At 34.7% G+C, this 15,519-nt stretch overlaps 1 protein-coding gene across 1 annotated transcript; it reads left to right on the top strand.

The window, feature by feature from the left end:
* The first annotated feature begins 2,132 nt into the window (after nt 1-2,132).
* On the top strand, nt 2,133-15,003 carry LOC124229170 (olfactory receptor 5AL1-like). The gene is given in 2 exon segments (XM_046644258.1): nt 2,133-2,178; nt 14,036-15,003. Coding segments are annotated over 2 exon segments (1,014 nt in total).
* Nucleotides 15,004-15,519: the final 516 nt, after the last annotated feature.

The raw sequence follows: 15,519 nt of genomic DNA, 5'->3' as shown, positions 1-15,519 counted from the left end.
ATAATCATCCATCCATCTTCAATAAAGCTTAGTTGAACAAAATCGGCTTTTGCTTTATGAGAGCTTATTTCTAAGATTGTGTTTCTCACCTGTTACAAACTAAAATAATATACCATACCATTTTAGGAAACCTTAAATCTCAATTTTATATAATGGTTCTTAAAATGACTAGATCTTTGCCAATAACTTTATGATCGGCCATAGTATTACAGTCAAGTTATTGAAATATATCAAAGTCTCTTCTTAAGGATTCAACACTACTGAGAGAGGAGAATGAATCTAGCTCTTTCTGATTCAGTTTAATTGTTTCCCACTTGAAAGTTGGCTACTTTACAGGAATGGCAGAGAAAAGTGAGCCTCTATATCTGCCATGCTAATTTTTGCTGTGCCTGAAGTGAACCCCAGCCTTATCAGAAGATGCTTAAATCACAACAACCACAGGCCTTATTTCTGGCCAATTTTGTTTCAAATGCAGCCAAATTCTGAAGTGCCAGCATCAGCAGTGTTATGTACTCCTAGAACAGATTTTCTCAAATGTGTTCCATGGTGTTATAACCCCATGGTGATGATCTACAAAATCTACAGCTGATCTGCACAATGAAATGATCTACAAAAAAGAAATTCAATAAATTTAAAAAATGTTTTACACTGTAGCCTTTTGCTTGAAGATACAATTTCCATTAGTGTAAAAAAGAAACTGACAAAACCTCTTTTAATTTATTTAATTCTTATCTTATAAACATTTTTGAAAGCACAACACTTTTTTCAGAAATTTTGTTGAATGCTCTAAACATTCAGATAGCCCGTTTTGGACCCCAAGACCTGCTTATGTGATCTAAATTCTTTGGGCCTCTTTAGAAAATCGCTTTTCTGACTTTTAAATGAGAGTTATCCGATGATTTCCATGAGCCTTCACCTCATTGATGGTTTGATTCAACCAAAAAATATTAAAATCTTCATTCTACCAAAAATTTATAATATTTTTATCGTAGAGGTTTAGATGTTGAAAATGTCAAATTTGAAAAAGCAAAAGTCAAATTTGTATGTAAATGGAGGATAAGAATACCAGCTAGCTGAGAGTCTCTTTCAATTTAAATATAAAGTCATGAGAGAGACTGTTTCTCACTTGTGAAGATTTCAAAATGCAAAAAAATTGTTTAGGTGAAGGGGAATAGGGACCATAATATAATATTATAGAAGTTAAAAATTATTTAATTCTTATGGAGGGATATTTGTCAAAATTTAGCAAAATCACAGCATCCAATAATCCCACTTCTAAGAAACTATCCTAAATAAATATTGACACAAATAGAAAATAATACAAGTGCAAGGTCATTCACTGGAGTATTATTTATATTAGCCACAGATTGGCATCCAAATATTCATCAACAGGGACAGTTCTTCTAGAAATGAGGAAGATTTCCACGTATGTCATACAGAGCTCACTACAATATAATATTAAAAAGGAAAATATCCATCATAATATTGAAAATAGAAATGCATACTTTACACAGGGCAAGAAAAAGAGATGATTACAGATATGTATGTGTATTTTATTATATTTGATTAAAAAATAAGAGAAAAAGTCAACATGAATAAAAAGGGTTACATACAGGGAAGGAAGGGAATGAAGTGGATGCTGACAGGTACAGAAGTCATTAAGTTTTTGAATATACTTTGCTGTGCAGTTTTAATTTTGGAAGCTTATTAAATTTTAAAAAAACAAAGTAACAAAATTGAATCAGAAGTGAAAAAAAAAGGAACTTTTATTCTGGAAATCTTCTAGTGCATCCCATTTTATTCAAAGTAAAAGCCCAAGAACTTACAATGATCCACTAAGCTCTGAATGATTTGGCCCATGTTAACTCTAGGACTTCATGGCCCATTCCTCTTCCCCTTTCTCTGCTCCAGCATCCATTGCCCTCAAAACAGCAGCCATGTTCCCTCCATACAGTCTTTCTTTGCACAGGCCATTCCTTGGCCTGGCACACTATTCTCTTCATATCAGCTTTCTCTTTTACTCCGATGTTATTCTGGGTTCATTCAAGAACAAAGCACATTCTGGGGCTGGTAAAAAGGCTGCTGTGAGAAGTAGGGCTGATACAAATGTTGGGACATCTAAGGAAGTAAAGATGAGAGAAGTAGCTAATACTGGCCTAGGAAAGTTGCAGCCCAAAGGTAAGCCAAGCAGCTGGTGAAGACCTCAGCCCAAACACTGAAGTAATTAGTTCTCAAAGCTCTCCAGGCAACTGCATTAATAAGAATCTTTGAGAAAACACTCGTAGTGCAAATCCATTGCCTTATGGATTATTTCTCCTCATAGTGGTGCTTACAATTTTACACCCTGAGTGTACTAAGCTCCTGTTTATTTAACCTTCCTGTTTTGCAATTGCATTATATGTAAAAGATGATTTTTTTTCTTTTCCTTTTCCTCAGAACTCATTATCATTTCTGGAGCCCCTTATTTCTAATATGCATCACATTTCTACTTCTTCTGGCTTATTACTCCATCTTTGACATTAACATTTTTACATTTTCCATTTAGATTACCTCTCTTTATGAATCCTCTAAACATAAAAATAATATGATTTTTGATGTTTATTATTCAAAAATATTTAGTGTATTCTACAGGAACAATTTGAGGGTACATTATAAAATAAAGAAAAAGCTAATATATGCTCTAAGCTGTTTCTTTTGTTTTATTTTGAATTACTAACATTGAACAGACAATATCAGACATATTAAAGATGATCATATTTAGTTTTGTCTGGGCTTAGGAGATATTTCACTGTTTTATGCATTTTTATTTTTCTTTTAAATACCTCACTCAAAGCAGTGGCCAGAGGTCTTGATAAAGGTGTCTATGTTCATTGTCTCCATTTATTTTTGATACGCTCTTTAGCCATTTCAGTATAGTTTCTCTCTATCTAGTACTGTACCAAAGAAGGTGTAAGTTCTCAGATTTTCTCCATATTAATGAGTTCAGTAGACATTTAAAAATCTTCATCTTATTTAAATATTCAACAAGAAAACATAAGAAAAACTTTTGACTTTGGTTTGGGCAAAAGACTTCTTAAACAGGACACAGTAAGCATGAAATATAAAAGAGAACTTTGATATGGAATTAATTAGTATTAAAAATGTTGGTCTTTGAAAGACAAGGAGGCAAAAAGGGAAACTTCATACAGGGAGATAAATTTTGCTAAACGTATATCTTACAGAGGGCTACATACAGTATGTAGAAAGAGCTCTTACCACTCCATAATAAATATATAGGCAACACAATGAAAACTAAACAAAAATTTTGAACAGGCACTTTGCAAAAGAAGACATTTGCTTCATTGGCCAATAAGAACTTAAAATAGATGCTAACATTGCTGTTCCTCAGAAAACAAACTAAACCACAATGATGTGACATTATTCACCCATTCAAATGGTAAAGTTTCAAAGACTGACAATATGAGAGTTGATTAGAATGTGGAAGAACTGGAACCCTCATATATTGCTGGTAAGAATCCCAAATATTACAGCCACATGGATTTGTCAGTATCTCATAAGTTAAGCATATATTTACTACATGACCCAGCAATTCCAGTCACAGGTATTTACCCAAGAGAAATGAAAACATATGTTCACACAAAGATGTGTATGTTAGTGTTCATTGAAGCATTATTTTTTGTAATCAAAAGTGAAAGCAACTGAAATGCCCTTCAATGGTGAATGGATAAACAAATTGTAATTTGGTTACAATATGAAATGCTACTCAGCAATAAAAATCAAATAGTAATATTTGTACATGCAAAAACATGGATGAACCTCAAAAATATTGTGTGAAATGAAAAAAATCAAACACAAAGAATGTATTTATCTGAAATTCTGGAAAAGACAAAACTATAGTGACAAAGCAATTCAGTGACTAGCTGAGGCCATTTGGTGGGAGAATTTTGACAACAAAAAATAAATTTAAATAATTTTAGTAATGAATAAACAGATCACAGAAGTTAAGCCCAGAGACAATCATAAGTAGATTTAAATTTTACATTTTTTGTATGTGAAATTTTACATTTATTGCAAAAATACAAATTATGTTTGGCATTTTCTAGTTACTTAAGAAATTTTAAAAAATTGTCCATAATACATCATATGGGCATCCCAAAATACCAACACATTACTAGTACAAAATTATACTACATAGAACCTGATATAAATATAAGTAATTACCTACCTGCTTTGTGGTAGTTTTGTAACAGTTTTATAACAATTCAAAATTATAAAAAACAAAAAGATATATTGGTTAAATGTATACCAATGATTAAATACCAAGAGACATGATTGTTATATTGTATGGTAAGAGTATGGCTAGTTTTGTAAGAAACCACCAAATTGTCTTTGCTGAACATTTTAACATGATTACTCAAGCACTATGCCTTCTATATTTCCCTCATGTTCTGCCAGCGTTTTAGCTGTACTGATTATTTCCGGGTAGAGTGACACAAATTTTACTCTACATGGTTACTAAGAAACTAATGGCCCTATCCTTAATTTATAGTTTTTGCAGTTGCCCATTGACAATGATGTTATCACAGGGCATGGAAGTTCTAAAGATCCTTTGTGAATTTCTGTGTTCCATATATATTCTTCCTGGCCCCATGGTGCATTAGCACCTAACTCCCTATGTTAATCAGAGTCGATTCCTTTAGTCAGCACACTAATTCCTTCCTTGCTTGTCTGTCCACTGGCTTGAAATAGTCATAGATTTAAGTTTGTTAAGACACTAACTGAGACCCTGGTGAAAATATTTTCCCTCAGGAACTCTAAAGCTATAACCTGACGAGCATAATATTGTAGGAATAGGACGCACAAGTTCAGACATTTTGCCATAGGCTATAATTATGAGACGGACCAATTGTACTACACCTTCTTCACTTCCAGATCCATGATTTCATGGTCTTGGAGACACTATACTGCCTATAACCTATACTGCCATTGGTTTGTAACCTACAGTGTGTCATGGAGGACAGCGTTCCAATGTAGCAAGTTCTTTTTCTAGCTGGTGACTTAGTTGAGCTGTCAATACGCCATTTGGATTTCCTCTCAAGCCATCTGATTGTTGGTGATGACATACATGTTAAGACCATTAATAATATGCCATGGTCATGTCAAACTTTTATTGCTGTAAAATGCATTTCTTCTTCTGAGGGAATTTTGTGTGGTTTACAATCTAATGAAGAATATATCCTTTAAGCTGTGGGAAAGTGACATTCCCTCAGACACTGCAGCTTGGAAGGGAACTCCTTATTCCACTTGCTGATTTCAGTAAGGACACATTATTGTTCTCTCCAATATTTAAGGGATTTGATACAATTCACTTATCACTGTATTTATGACTTGTTTTTCAAAACAATGTTGCCATGTTTAGGATTTCGTATAGGTCTCTGCTTGGAACAGATTGGACACTTAATGTTGATAGTAGTAGAAGGGAGTCCATGGTATTGAATACATGTTTATATAGGCTTCATTCCTGATATTGTGACTATTCTGTTTATGGTGTCACTGAATAAGCCTTGGGGTTGCAAGAGAGAAGACAGTGTGGCTACTATCCACATAATACTTTCTCTAATTCTCCTGATTTGCTGCAAACCTCCTTTGCTATAGTTACCCTTTAGTAGGTAAAAAATTGAATCAGCATGCTTTGTGCCCCCTCATACAAATTCGTCTAAAATCCTCTCCTCCAGAATGCCAAGTTCTTGGAGACTTGCAACTCTCAGTCACCTGACCAACTTGCCAGCACTATTTGTCATTCTCTATGAATCAGTGTAAAGTCATGCATCACTTGATCATAGGGATACATTCAAAGAAACGTGGCATCAGACTATTCCGATGTTATGCGAACATCATAGAGTGCGCCTACACAAACCTACATGGTGTAGCCTACTACACAACTAAGCTATTTGGTAATAATTTTATGGGACCAGTGTCGTGTGTGTGGTCTGTTATTGACCAAAACATCATTACACAATGAATGACTGTATTCCTTCAGGCCACATTTTCTCCATATGAAGTTGAAGGTCCAATGTTAGATCCCGTGGAACAAATTTCTTTCACCACTATTCCTCAGGGAAACCACTTAGTGGGACTGTAATGTGGCACAATTCCATTTCTGACTATTTCCTACATAATGTGGCAGCTCTTCTTTGCATTAGGCCCAAATCTTACTTGGGACTTCCTCAGTTGGAACCTCTAATCCCTGAAACCACAGCATGGATTTCTAGCAGGATTGATAGAAAGGAGCCTGTGCAGCAGACATAAGTGATATGAAAATGTGGACCACTTGTTCATATAATGTGTTAATGCTGTTTTAACCATGTTGTAAATGAATCTCTTCCATTTAAAATGGATTGAAATGTGCCCAGCCCAAAATTATGAGTTGGTAGATCCCACAATACCCAACACAAGATAGACAGCTGATGCTAAATTTCACTTGGTGTCTTTCATCCAGCACTTAGTTTCTACCAGGATACAGAAGAATACAGAAAATTATTTTATGTCTTCATAAGAAGGTCTGGCTTTGCTACAATGTCTGTGTGCTGATGTGGATTTGGGCTTTCAAAAGACTCAAACATCGTTCTATTCCAAAACAGATATCTCTAGCATCAGTGGATAACTTGCAGAATCTACACTTTCTCTGGAACTGAATCCAATCAGGGAGAATGTTGAATATCTAATAAACGGCTCAGATCTATACTCTCAAGCATGGTACATGCTCCCTGGTAAACCTAAGAGTAGCACAATGTGCTGTACGTATTTCTGAGTTGTAGTAAATTTGTGGGACAACAATATGCCCTTTACTTTGGACCAGATGTACAAAGAGTTCCAATTGTTATTTCACTTAAAGCAAATGTACAGAGTGATGCACTAGACTCTGAATCTTTGTAAGGTTTTTCCTCCCAACTTTTGACTCCTACATGTTACTAAGGCATGAGGGATCTTGCCACTCACAGCTCACCAGATACACTTAGCAAGATTCTATCAATATAGTGAACTTTCATAACGTATTGTGAAATAACAAGGTGGTTACAGCTCTCATAGAGAATTTTTTTTCTTTTCATTGAGGTATTATTGACAAATAAACACTGTATACATTTAGAGTGTGTGACCTGATATTTTGGTGAATGTACACATTGTGAAATAATCACCACAATCAAGCTGATGGATGTGTCCATCACCTCACATGATTAACATTTTCTTTCTTTCTTTGAGGTAAGAACACTTAAGATCTACCTTCTTAGTAAATTTCAAGTATACAATAGAGCACTGTTAACTATAGCCACACATCTGTACATTATATCTCCAAAACTTATTCATCTTGTGTAACTGAAACTTTGTATCCCCTGACCAAAATTTCCCTATTTTCTTCTCCCTCTTCAGCCTCTGCCAACCATTCTACTCTCAGCTGCTTGGTATTTGACTATTTTAGAGTCTACATAACAGTGAGATCTTGCAGTATTTGTATTTCTGTAGCTTATATCACTTAGCATAATGTCTTCCACGATCATGGATAAATTTTGAAACTGAAGGATTCACATTTCCCTGAGGAAGTCTGATAGAAAGTAATTTATTTATTTTTCTCGTTTTTTTTTTTTGTCAAAGAGACTAAGGGTAAAGAAATTATTTAGCATAGAGAATAAAATATTTGATGTAAAGTTTGGGAAATAATTATTCTAAGATTTTTACACTATCAATCATTGGTAAATTAAAACAAAAAACTTCTGTTTGTAAGAAAATGGTGGGTTGGTCCCTATCTCTCAATATAATGAATATAAAGCAGCTAAAGTTTATTGATCCATATTACCATATGTATTATTCTCAAGTTAAATTATTATAGCTAGCTTTTATGGTGGGCATTATCCCTATTTTATAAATAGCTGAATCTTAAAAAGCATATGTGACTTGCCCAAGAACACACAGCTTGTATGTGGCAAAGTTAAGATTCAGGGCCAAATGGTTCTGAATTCAAAATTCATGGGCTTTAACACTGTCGGGCATTGACTAACGATTCAATGTGTCTTATTTTTTGTCTGTTTTCTTTTCTTTAAGTGCCTTGAGGCAGAGTCAAGAAGATCATGGTTGTGGTAGATTACAATCAAATTGTCCACATGAATCCTTTTGTCTATATTCACACACTTGTATTATTATCTCCCTGATGGACTCTGGCCCTGTGACTTGCTTCAAAGAGAATGCTCAAATGATCCTATATTGTACAGCTTCTTAGGCTAGACGATTTTTCTCCACAAGAGTGCTTTTTCTTCATGAGAATGCTAAATGTTGGAAACCAAGTGCCATCTTGTTGGAATCCCAAGCTAGATACATGGAAATGTCACAGGAATAAAAGAAAGCACTTCAGCTCACAGCCTCACCAAGTGTCAATCACACAACTGAGGCCACGTGGATCATACAACTGTTCTACTGCCCCAGCTGCCACCCCCTGGAGTAAGGTTTGTCTAGTTAGCCCACAGAAACATGAAAAATATTAAATGATTATTGCTTTAGGCCAGTATGGTTTGGGGTGTTGTATACAGCTACAATTGAAACAGTAGTGATCACAGAATGAATAGCAGAATTTTTTAAATTAAATTATATCTAAGAAGAAATTCTGAAAATAGATTTTACAATCTTGACAGAAGGAAAACCTTTAAAATATTTTTCTAAAAGAATTGATGAACATATTCTCAGAGGCCTATAGCTGTGTACATGCTGACAGATGTCTTTCAAGGTTTCTTGAATTTCTTTGAAGTATCTGAGGAAAATCACATTAGTATAATAATTAAAGACTAGTTATAAATAATAATGCAAAAAATACATAGACTTCCGTACAATTTAGATTTAAAATTTTTTGTAATTGTTTTCATTCTGTTAGACAGAATGGTGTTATAAAAAAATCAGAAGAGGGGCCAGACCAGTGGTGCAGTGGTTGGGTTCATATGTTCTGCTTTGGTGGCCTGGGGTTCACAGGTTCAGGTTTCTGGTGGGGACCTGCACAACCCTCATCAGGGTATGCTGTGTCGATGTCCCACATGCAAAATAGAGGAAGACTGACAACAGATGTTGGCTCAGGGCCAATCTTCCTCACCCCCGTCCTCCAAAAAAAAAAACCACAAAACCAGAAGACAGTGTTTTTAAGTTAAAATATCCACATTCTGTAAGACTTGATTGCTTGTTATTTTTTTCTAACAATAAGCAATTGTTTATGATTTTTTTAGTTGTACATCTTTCTGTTTATATCTCTATACATACTTGTGTGTGGAATGCGGATAAACAGTTTTGTTAGAAAATTTGAAGAGAAGGAGTGTTAATTTCTTTATGATGTGCATGCCTGTAAACGCTTTCCAACAACAGACTTCAGGAAAAAAAAAATGAAGTTCATTTTAAATTGTGTTCGTCTTTGACTAGAACTATCAAACAACAATTTTCTGAGATTAAACTAAATGTACCTCCAGGTTGATAAGAAACTCACTATTTAATTATCACTTGTCAATAACTCCACAGACTATGGAGTTTCAGCTGTAGGGTTGGATCTTTGGTGCAGTTTATCAATACTTGGTAGCCTAGAAATTCTAACGGCAAGCTAATTCACTTTGATCTGATGTATACCATGACTTCTTTCTGAAATTCAAAATTATAAAAAATCTGTATTAAAGTATGAAAGTTAAACAAAAAGCAGTTAAACATTTTGTGAGTTGTTTTCCCATGTGTTAAAATAAAATTTGCTATTAGTTACTAATACTTTGTTAAACTTGGGTTCAACATAGTGATCTTCTGAATTTCAACTGTTCATTCCTTTCCTGTTAAGCAAATTGGGTCCCAAAAGATTAACTATAAAATGATTGTTCAAGCTTGTGAGACATCAGTACATTGTTTTATTTAGAAATTGCTTAAAATGACATAATACAAGGAAAATGCTTTAGAGGGACCAACAAATGATATAAATTATACTCACCATTTTTAAGTAGTGTTAAGTATTGTTGGCAGTCACAGAGTTTGCCTCAAGATCTGTTGGTCTCTTTTTCATTATGTTGTGGATTACTCAAAGGCAGCATGTAGTAGGAAAAAAAATCAAGGTAACTGAGGTAGGAAAAACAGGTTTGGAGTAACACAATCTTTGTATTCATATGTTCTGTTATTCAATTATTATATTTGGAGTGCCTATTAATTGATAAGTCCTACCAGGTATTGGGGAAAATATAGAACTATCTTTGCTTACCAAGAACTTGAAATTCAGAGTAGGTTACAAGTAAATTGACAGGAGAATGAATTGTTGGATGTGACACTCAAACAGTAAGGAAACATCTCTAGAAAGAAGTGAAATTTCCCCTGAGAAGCGAAGGATAAATAGGAAGATAGTAGCCAACGAGATAGGTGAAGATAAATGGAAGGATATTCCAGGCCATCTAAGTACAAAATCCCGTGGTAACATCTGAGAAACTGATAGCAAGCAACATGGTTGAAGCAAGGAGATTACATGAAAAATGTCACAAGAGGTCACACTATTCTGCAAAGAAGAGTTTCTTGATCAAAGTTTGAGTTAGCCACATTAAGAAGTTTGGACTTGATCCTCAAATCAACGGGAAACAACAAACTAAGATTTACAAGTTAGAAAGTACACTGGATTTGCTATATGCACAGAAAGGCTGGTAAGACTAGTGGCTAAGATAAATGGAAGAGGACAATAACCCAGAACGTTGTGATAGAGGTATAATATACAAGTAAAAGAATATATAAAGTGCAAGAAGTAGAGAGTTTAAAAAAATATGTTAAGTAATTAGTAGTTTTCAATAATTAATTCTTTGATTAGAGGAAGTAAGAGGTGTATATGACAAGTGATTTCTCTGTTTCTTATTCGGATAACTGGTTGGAAGACAGCACCTTTCACAGAGTCAGAAAATATATGATCCAAGGCATATGAGAGGGATAGGGGCTTTTTGAATTCCTGATTTCTCTTTTGAACATGTTAAATTTAGGTACCTTAGTTATATCAAAATAAAGCTGTCTGAGAATCTCTTAAATATATATACCTGGAGTACATAGGAGAAATACGGCCTAGAAATTTAGACTTATGCATCACCAGCATATAAAAGACAATTGTTCCAATAGCATTAGATGAGAGTGTGCAAACATGACATGAGTTGGCTTAGAACAAAACTATGAAGTAATAGTTTACTTTAAGCATGGCCAAAGGAAGCAGAGCAACCAAGGAAAATAAAAGTGGATAGAAGATCAGAAAACATGGAAATTCTGGTGACTTTGGAAATAAATAAGAAAGCCAATGGTTTTCATGATGAAAGGAGATGTCACTAGTGTCTAGCGATTTAGAAATGTCATAAAGGAACTTTTAATTGTCTCTGAGAAACAGAAGCATGTTGGTGAACTTAGAATGAGTAACTGCATTGCAATTACACTGAGAAAAAATTTCATTTGAGATATATATGTGAACGATGAAGTGAATGACTTTTCCAGGAGGTTTGGTAGTGCAGGGAGGAAGAGAAGAACAGAGGTTAATAAATAAAGGTAAAGGAAGAGAAGTCACAAGTCAATGGTGAGACTTTTTGCATGTATCTTCTCTTTAGTTTGATAGGAAAGATTGAATAAATTAGTAGAGGAAGAAGATATGGGAGACAGAAGAGTGTGGGAATAAAATAGAAGTTTAGATATTAGAAAGAGAATTCTCCACCTCATCACACCCTCCAAAAGGCGGAAAGGGTAGATTTGGAAGCAGGTAGTTTAGTGCAACTGGTGGCAAGTTGAGAAGGATCTATTTAGTTCTTTAAGTCTTCTTCTGATGTTGGAATTGTTAGTAACTACTCCGAGTAAGCTGGGAGGTGTGGGGGAGTATGAAAGCATCCAAAAGTGTTTGAAATAGCTACATACACACCGGGAAACAAAACGTCGATTTGGGAAAAAGCAGCTCAAGTAAGTAACTAGTTGATTTTGAATGTGATAAGTTTGTCATAACTCACTTTCACCTAGATGGTGTTCTTGGTATTTCAGGAACAATTTCAAAGAGAAAAATAATTCAATAAATCCAGATTTTGGTATATCTGGAAGGAAATAGGGCAAGAAAGTTTTGGATGTTGGAGAAAGAAGTTGTAGTAAAAATCACCATCTAAGCTGTACAGGGTAAGAATGGAATAAAGGAAGTGAAATAGGTAAAGGATAATTAGTGGAGTGAAAGGAATAGTGGTTTGAATAGGTTAGCAAAAAGTCATAGTGTCATAACTAAGGTGAAAAGGAAAGAGCAGAGAGTTGTGGTCATAAGACTATGTTTTAATTTTGAATACTTAGCATTTCATCAGTTTCTAGATAAAATTATTTTCAAAATGGAGTCACAGGAACGGAAGCTCAAGTGGAGTGGTGGTCACTGATATCAAGATCAAGAATCTGAGAAATGTTATATCACCTGCTAGATTTGAAATATGTGGAGACTTCAAATGGAGCAGCATACAGATAAGTGGCCTGGAGAGAAGTTGGTTTTCAAGGGGGAGCCAAGTTTCAGGTTAAGGAAAGGAGAATAAAATGATTGAAAGTGTTGAAGAGTTTGGTAATATCAGAAGGAGAGCTGCACAGGCTCCAATACATCAGAAAAATATAAGTAGTAGAAAGAATAAGAGACAAGAAAGGCAGTGATTTGAGATCATACGTTAATGAGGCAATGGAAGAACACCTGAAACTGCCGCAAAGAGAATAACGTCCTGGAGTCATCAATATGACAGGATTACACACAGGTTTCTGCAGTCTAAGCCTCAATCTAAATACTATCAATACCTTTAAGAGCTAAAATTGATTTATTTAACACACAGTATAAGACAGGCACTATTCTAAACACTTGACATGAACAAAGTCTTAGACTGCCTTTCCAAAATTGCTGTCATCTCTGGTTAAGGGAGAAGTTCTTGGGTCTCTGAAAGGTGATAATTTCTGTAAACTATGAATTGGTGTTAGGGAATCAAGGACAAGTTTAATGAGTTATTCTTCTTCACCCTACCCTAATCGTGAAACATGAGAGGGCTTAAGCTTTCATCCTCAGTTTCCATATCTGAAAATGAAGATGATAGCTGTATTGACAATTTACAGGGTTGATGTAAAGATATTCTGAGATAAAATAGTGAAAAAAGAAAGTCAAGTTTATCACCTTTTGCTCAAGTAAAGATCATGAAAAGCTGCTTCCTTTTAATAAGCCAGAAACCAGTTTGTATTTCCACAAACTCATGCTAGATTTTTTTTTCTGCTTTGCATTTGGATGTTTGAAGGCTCATGATAAATGTGTTTACTGAATCACTTATGTATTTTTAATCTTATTATGCCTCTTTCAAAAAAAGCAAGACTATCCACATTCCTAAGGATATTTTTCTGCCTTTAATTTACAAAAACTCTGTAACAACTGAAGGAAAATCAGGAATCATAGTAAGAGAAGAAAATAAAATTAAGATTATTCTGAATATTCAGTGTACAGATGATCAATATTCAAAATTTTGTTTATGATCATTCATATTGTTACTTCTTCTGGAATCAAATTTTAAATTTATACCTTCTTATTAAGTAAAAATTTTTGAAGGAATTAGTATACTTTTTTTAAGTATTCCAAGAATTTAAAGAATTATTTTTATCTGTATTCAAATAACTCTCAATAATTAATTTCTCTTATTAAAAATAGTTTTGAGATAGATTATTCAATTATGTAAAATTTTAAATAAAGTCCCGTCTTTCTATTTTTAGCAATTCCCATAGAGTTCCATGCTTTGGAATTTCTGCTTAGAACAAATAACTTCATTCTGAAACCGTAAGTAACCTGAAGATTCTCCTTTGATTGTGTTCAACATAAGATCACGGTGGGTCAGAACCACTTCCTAACATCTGCTTGATTACTGCCACTGGAGACGAGAATATTCAGAATTTATGCCCTGGAGGGATTTAAATATAAAAAATCCTCCAGGCTTTTATATTTTATATGTTTTTTATATTTTAACTTTATATTTTTAAGTAAAAAAAAAGTTTTAAATCTATGCCATTGCCAAAGGCAATCATTCACAAGTATCTGAGTTTATCCTCTTGGGACTCACGGATAATCCAAAGCTTCAAGTCATTCTCTTCGGTGTATTCCTCGGGATCTATTTAGTTAGTGTCATGGGTAACCTTGGTTTGATTGTACTAATTCAAATCAGTCCTCAGCTTCACACACTTATGTATTTTTTTCTCAGCCATCTGGCTTTTATTGATTTTTCTTTTAATTCATCTGTCACCCCAAACACCTTGGTGCATTTCCTGTGTGACATTAAAAGTATAACATTTTATGGATGTGCCATTCAGGTGTGCTGTTTCATCACATTTGTAGTTTGTGAACTGTATTTGCTTGCAATTATGGCATATGATCGGTATGTTGCCATCTGCAGCCCTTTACTCTACGTCACTCTCATGCCAAGAAAACTCTGCTATCGAATAATTGCTAGCACATATGTTTATGGATTTGCTGTGGGTCTTGGCCAGACAGTGGCAACATTCCGCTTGTCTTTTTGTGGCTCAAATATGGTCAACCACTTCTACTGTGATGATGTTCCCTTGGTTGCTCTGGCCTGTTCCGACACTCATATCAAAGAACTCATGTTGTTAATCATTGCTGGGTTCAACACCCTCTGCTCTCTACTGAATGTGATGATTTCTTATGTTTTCCTCCTCTTTGCCGTTCTGAGGATCCATTCTGCTGAAGGAAGACAGAAAGCTTTTTCTACCTGTGCTTCCCACCTGACCTCCATCACAATATTTTACGGGACAATCATTTTTATGTATGTACTACACAATTCAAGGCATTCTCTAAACACAGATAAATTTGTTTCAGTGTTTTATGTGGTAGTGATTCCCATGTTAAACCCATTGATCTATAGCCTGAGAAATCAGGAGGTAAAGAATGCACTAAAAAGAATTAGAGAAAAGTTGTGTTTGGCTATCAAATAACTGAAAACTCACTGGACAGGTAGTGATCAGAAGACTTTGAGTTGTGTTTTATCTGGTCACAATGCTGACAAGTGATGGAGACAAATTCCTCACTTCAAGTGCTCACATTCACTCAGCATATGTCTCAGCAGCTGTTTCATTCTCAGGGATTTCCTCATGAAAGGCATTTTGTAAATTTTGAGTTGTTGAATTGTAAAAGGAGAGAGCAAAAGAGAGAGAGATCTGAATCCTGTTTGACCAGGATTTCTTCTTAACAATGAAGGAAAGAGAGAATTGGGAAACACTGGTTTTATGCTAACTCTGTGTCATTTTGAAGAAATTTGGGTAGTACTGAAATCATCAACATCTGGTATCTTCTACTTCAAGCTTGTCGTGTAGATAATCTGGAAAACATGTAAAAGTTTAATAGTATGGATTTTTGGTTTTAACACTCTGGGTAATTTCCCTAACACTTCACTTTCTGCATTCAGCTGATAGGACAGAACCAACAGAGCTACCTTGACATGGAGCGTTATT

This window comes from Equus quagga, chromosome 17, assembly GCF_021613505.1.
Source record: "Equus quagga isolate Etosha38 chromosome 17, UCLA_HA_Equagga_1.0, whole genome shotgun sequence".
Lineage (NCBI taxonomy): Eukaryota > Metazoa > Chordata > Mammalia > Perissodactyla > Equidae > Equus > Equus quagga.
This window is presented reverse-complemented; position numbering and strand designations above follow the sequence as displayed.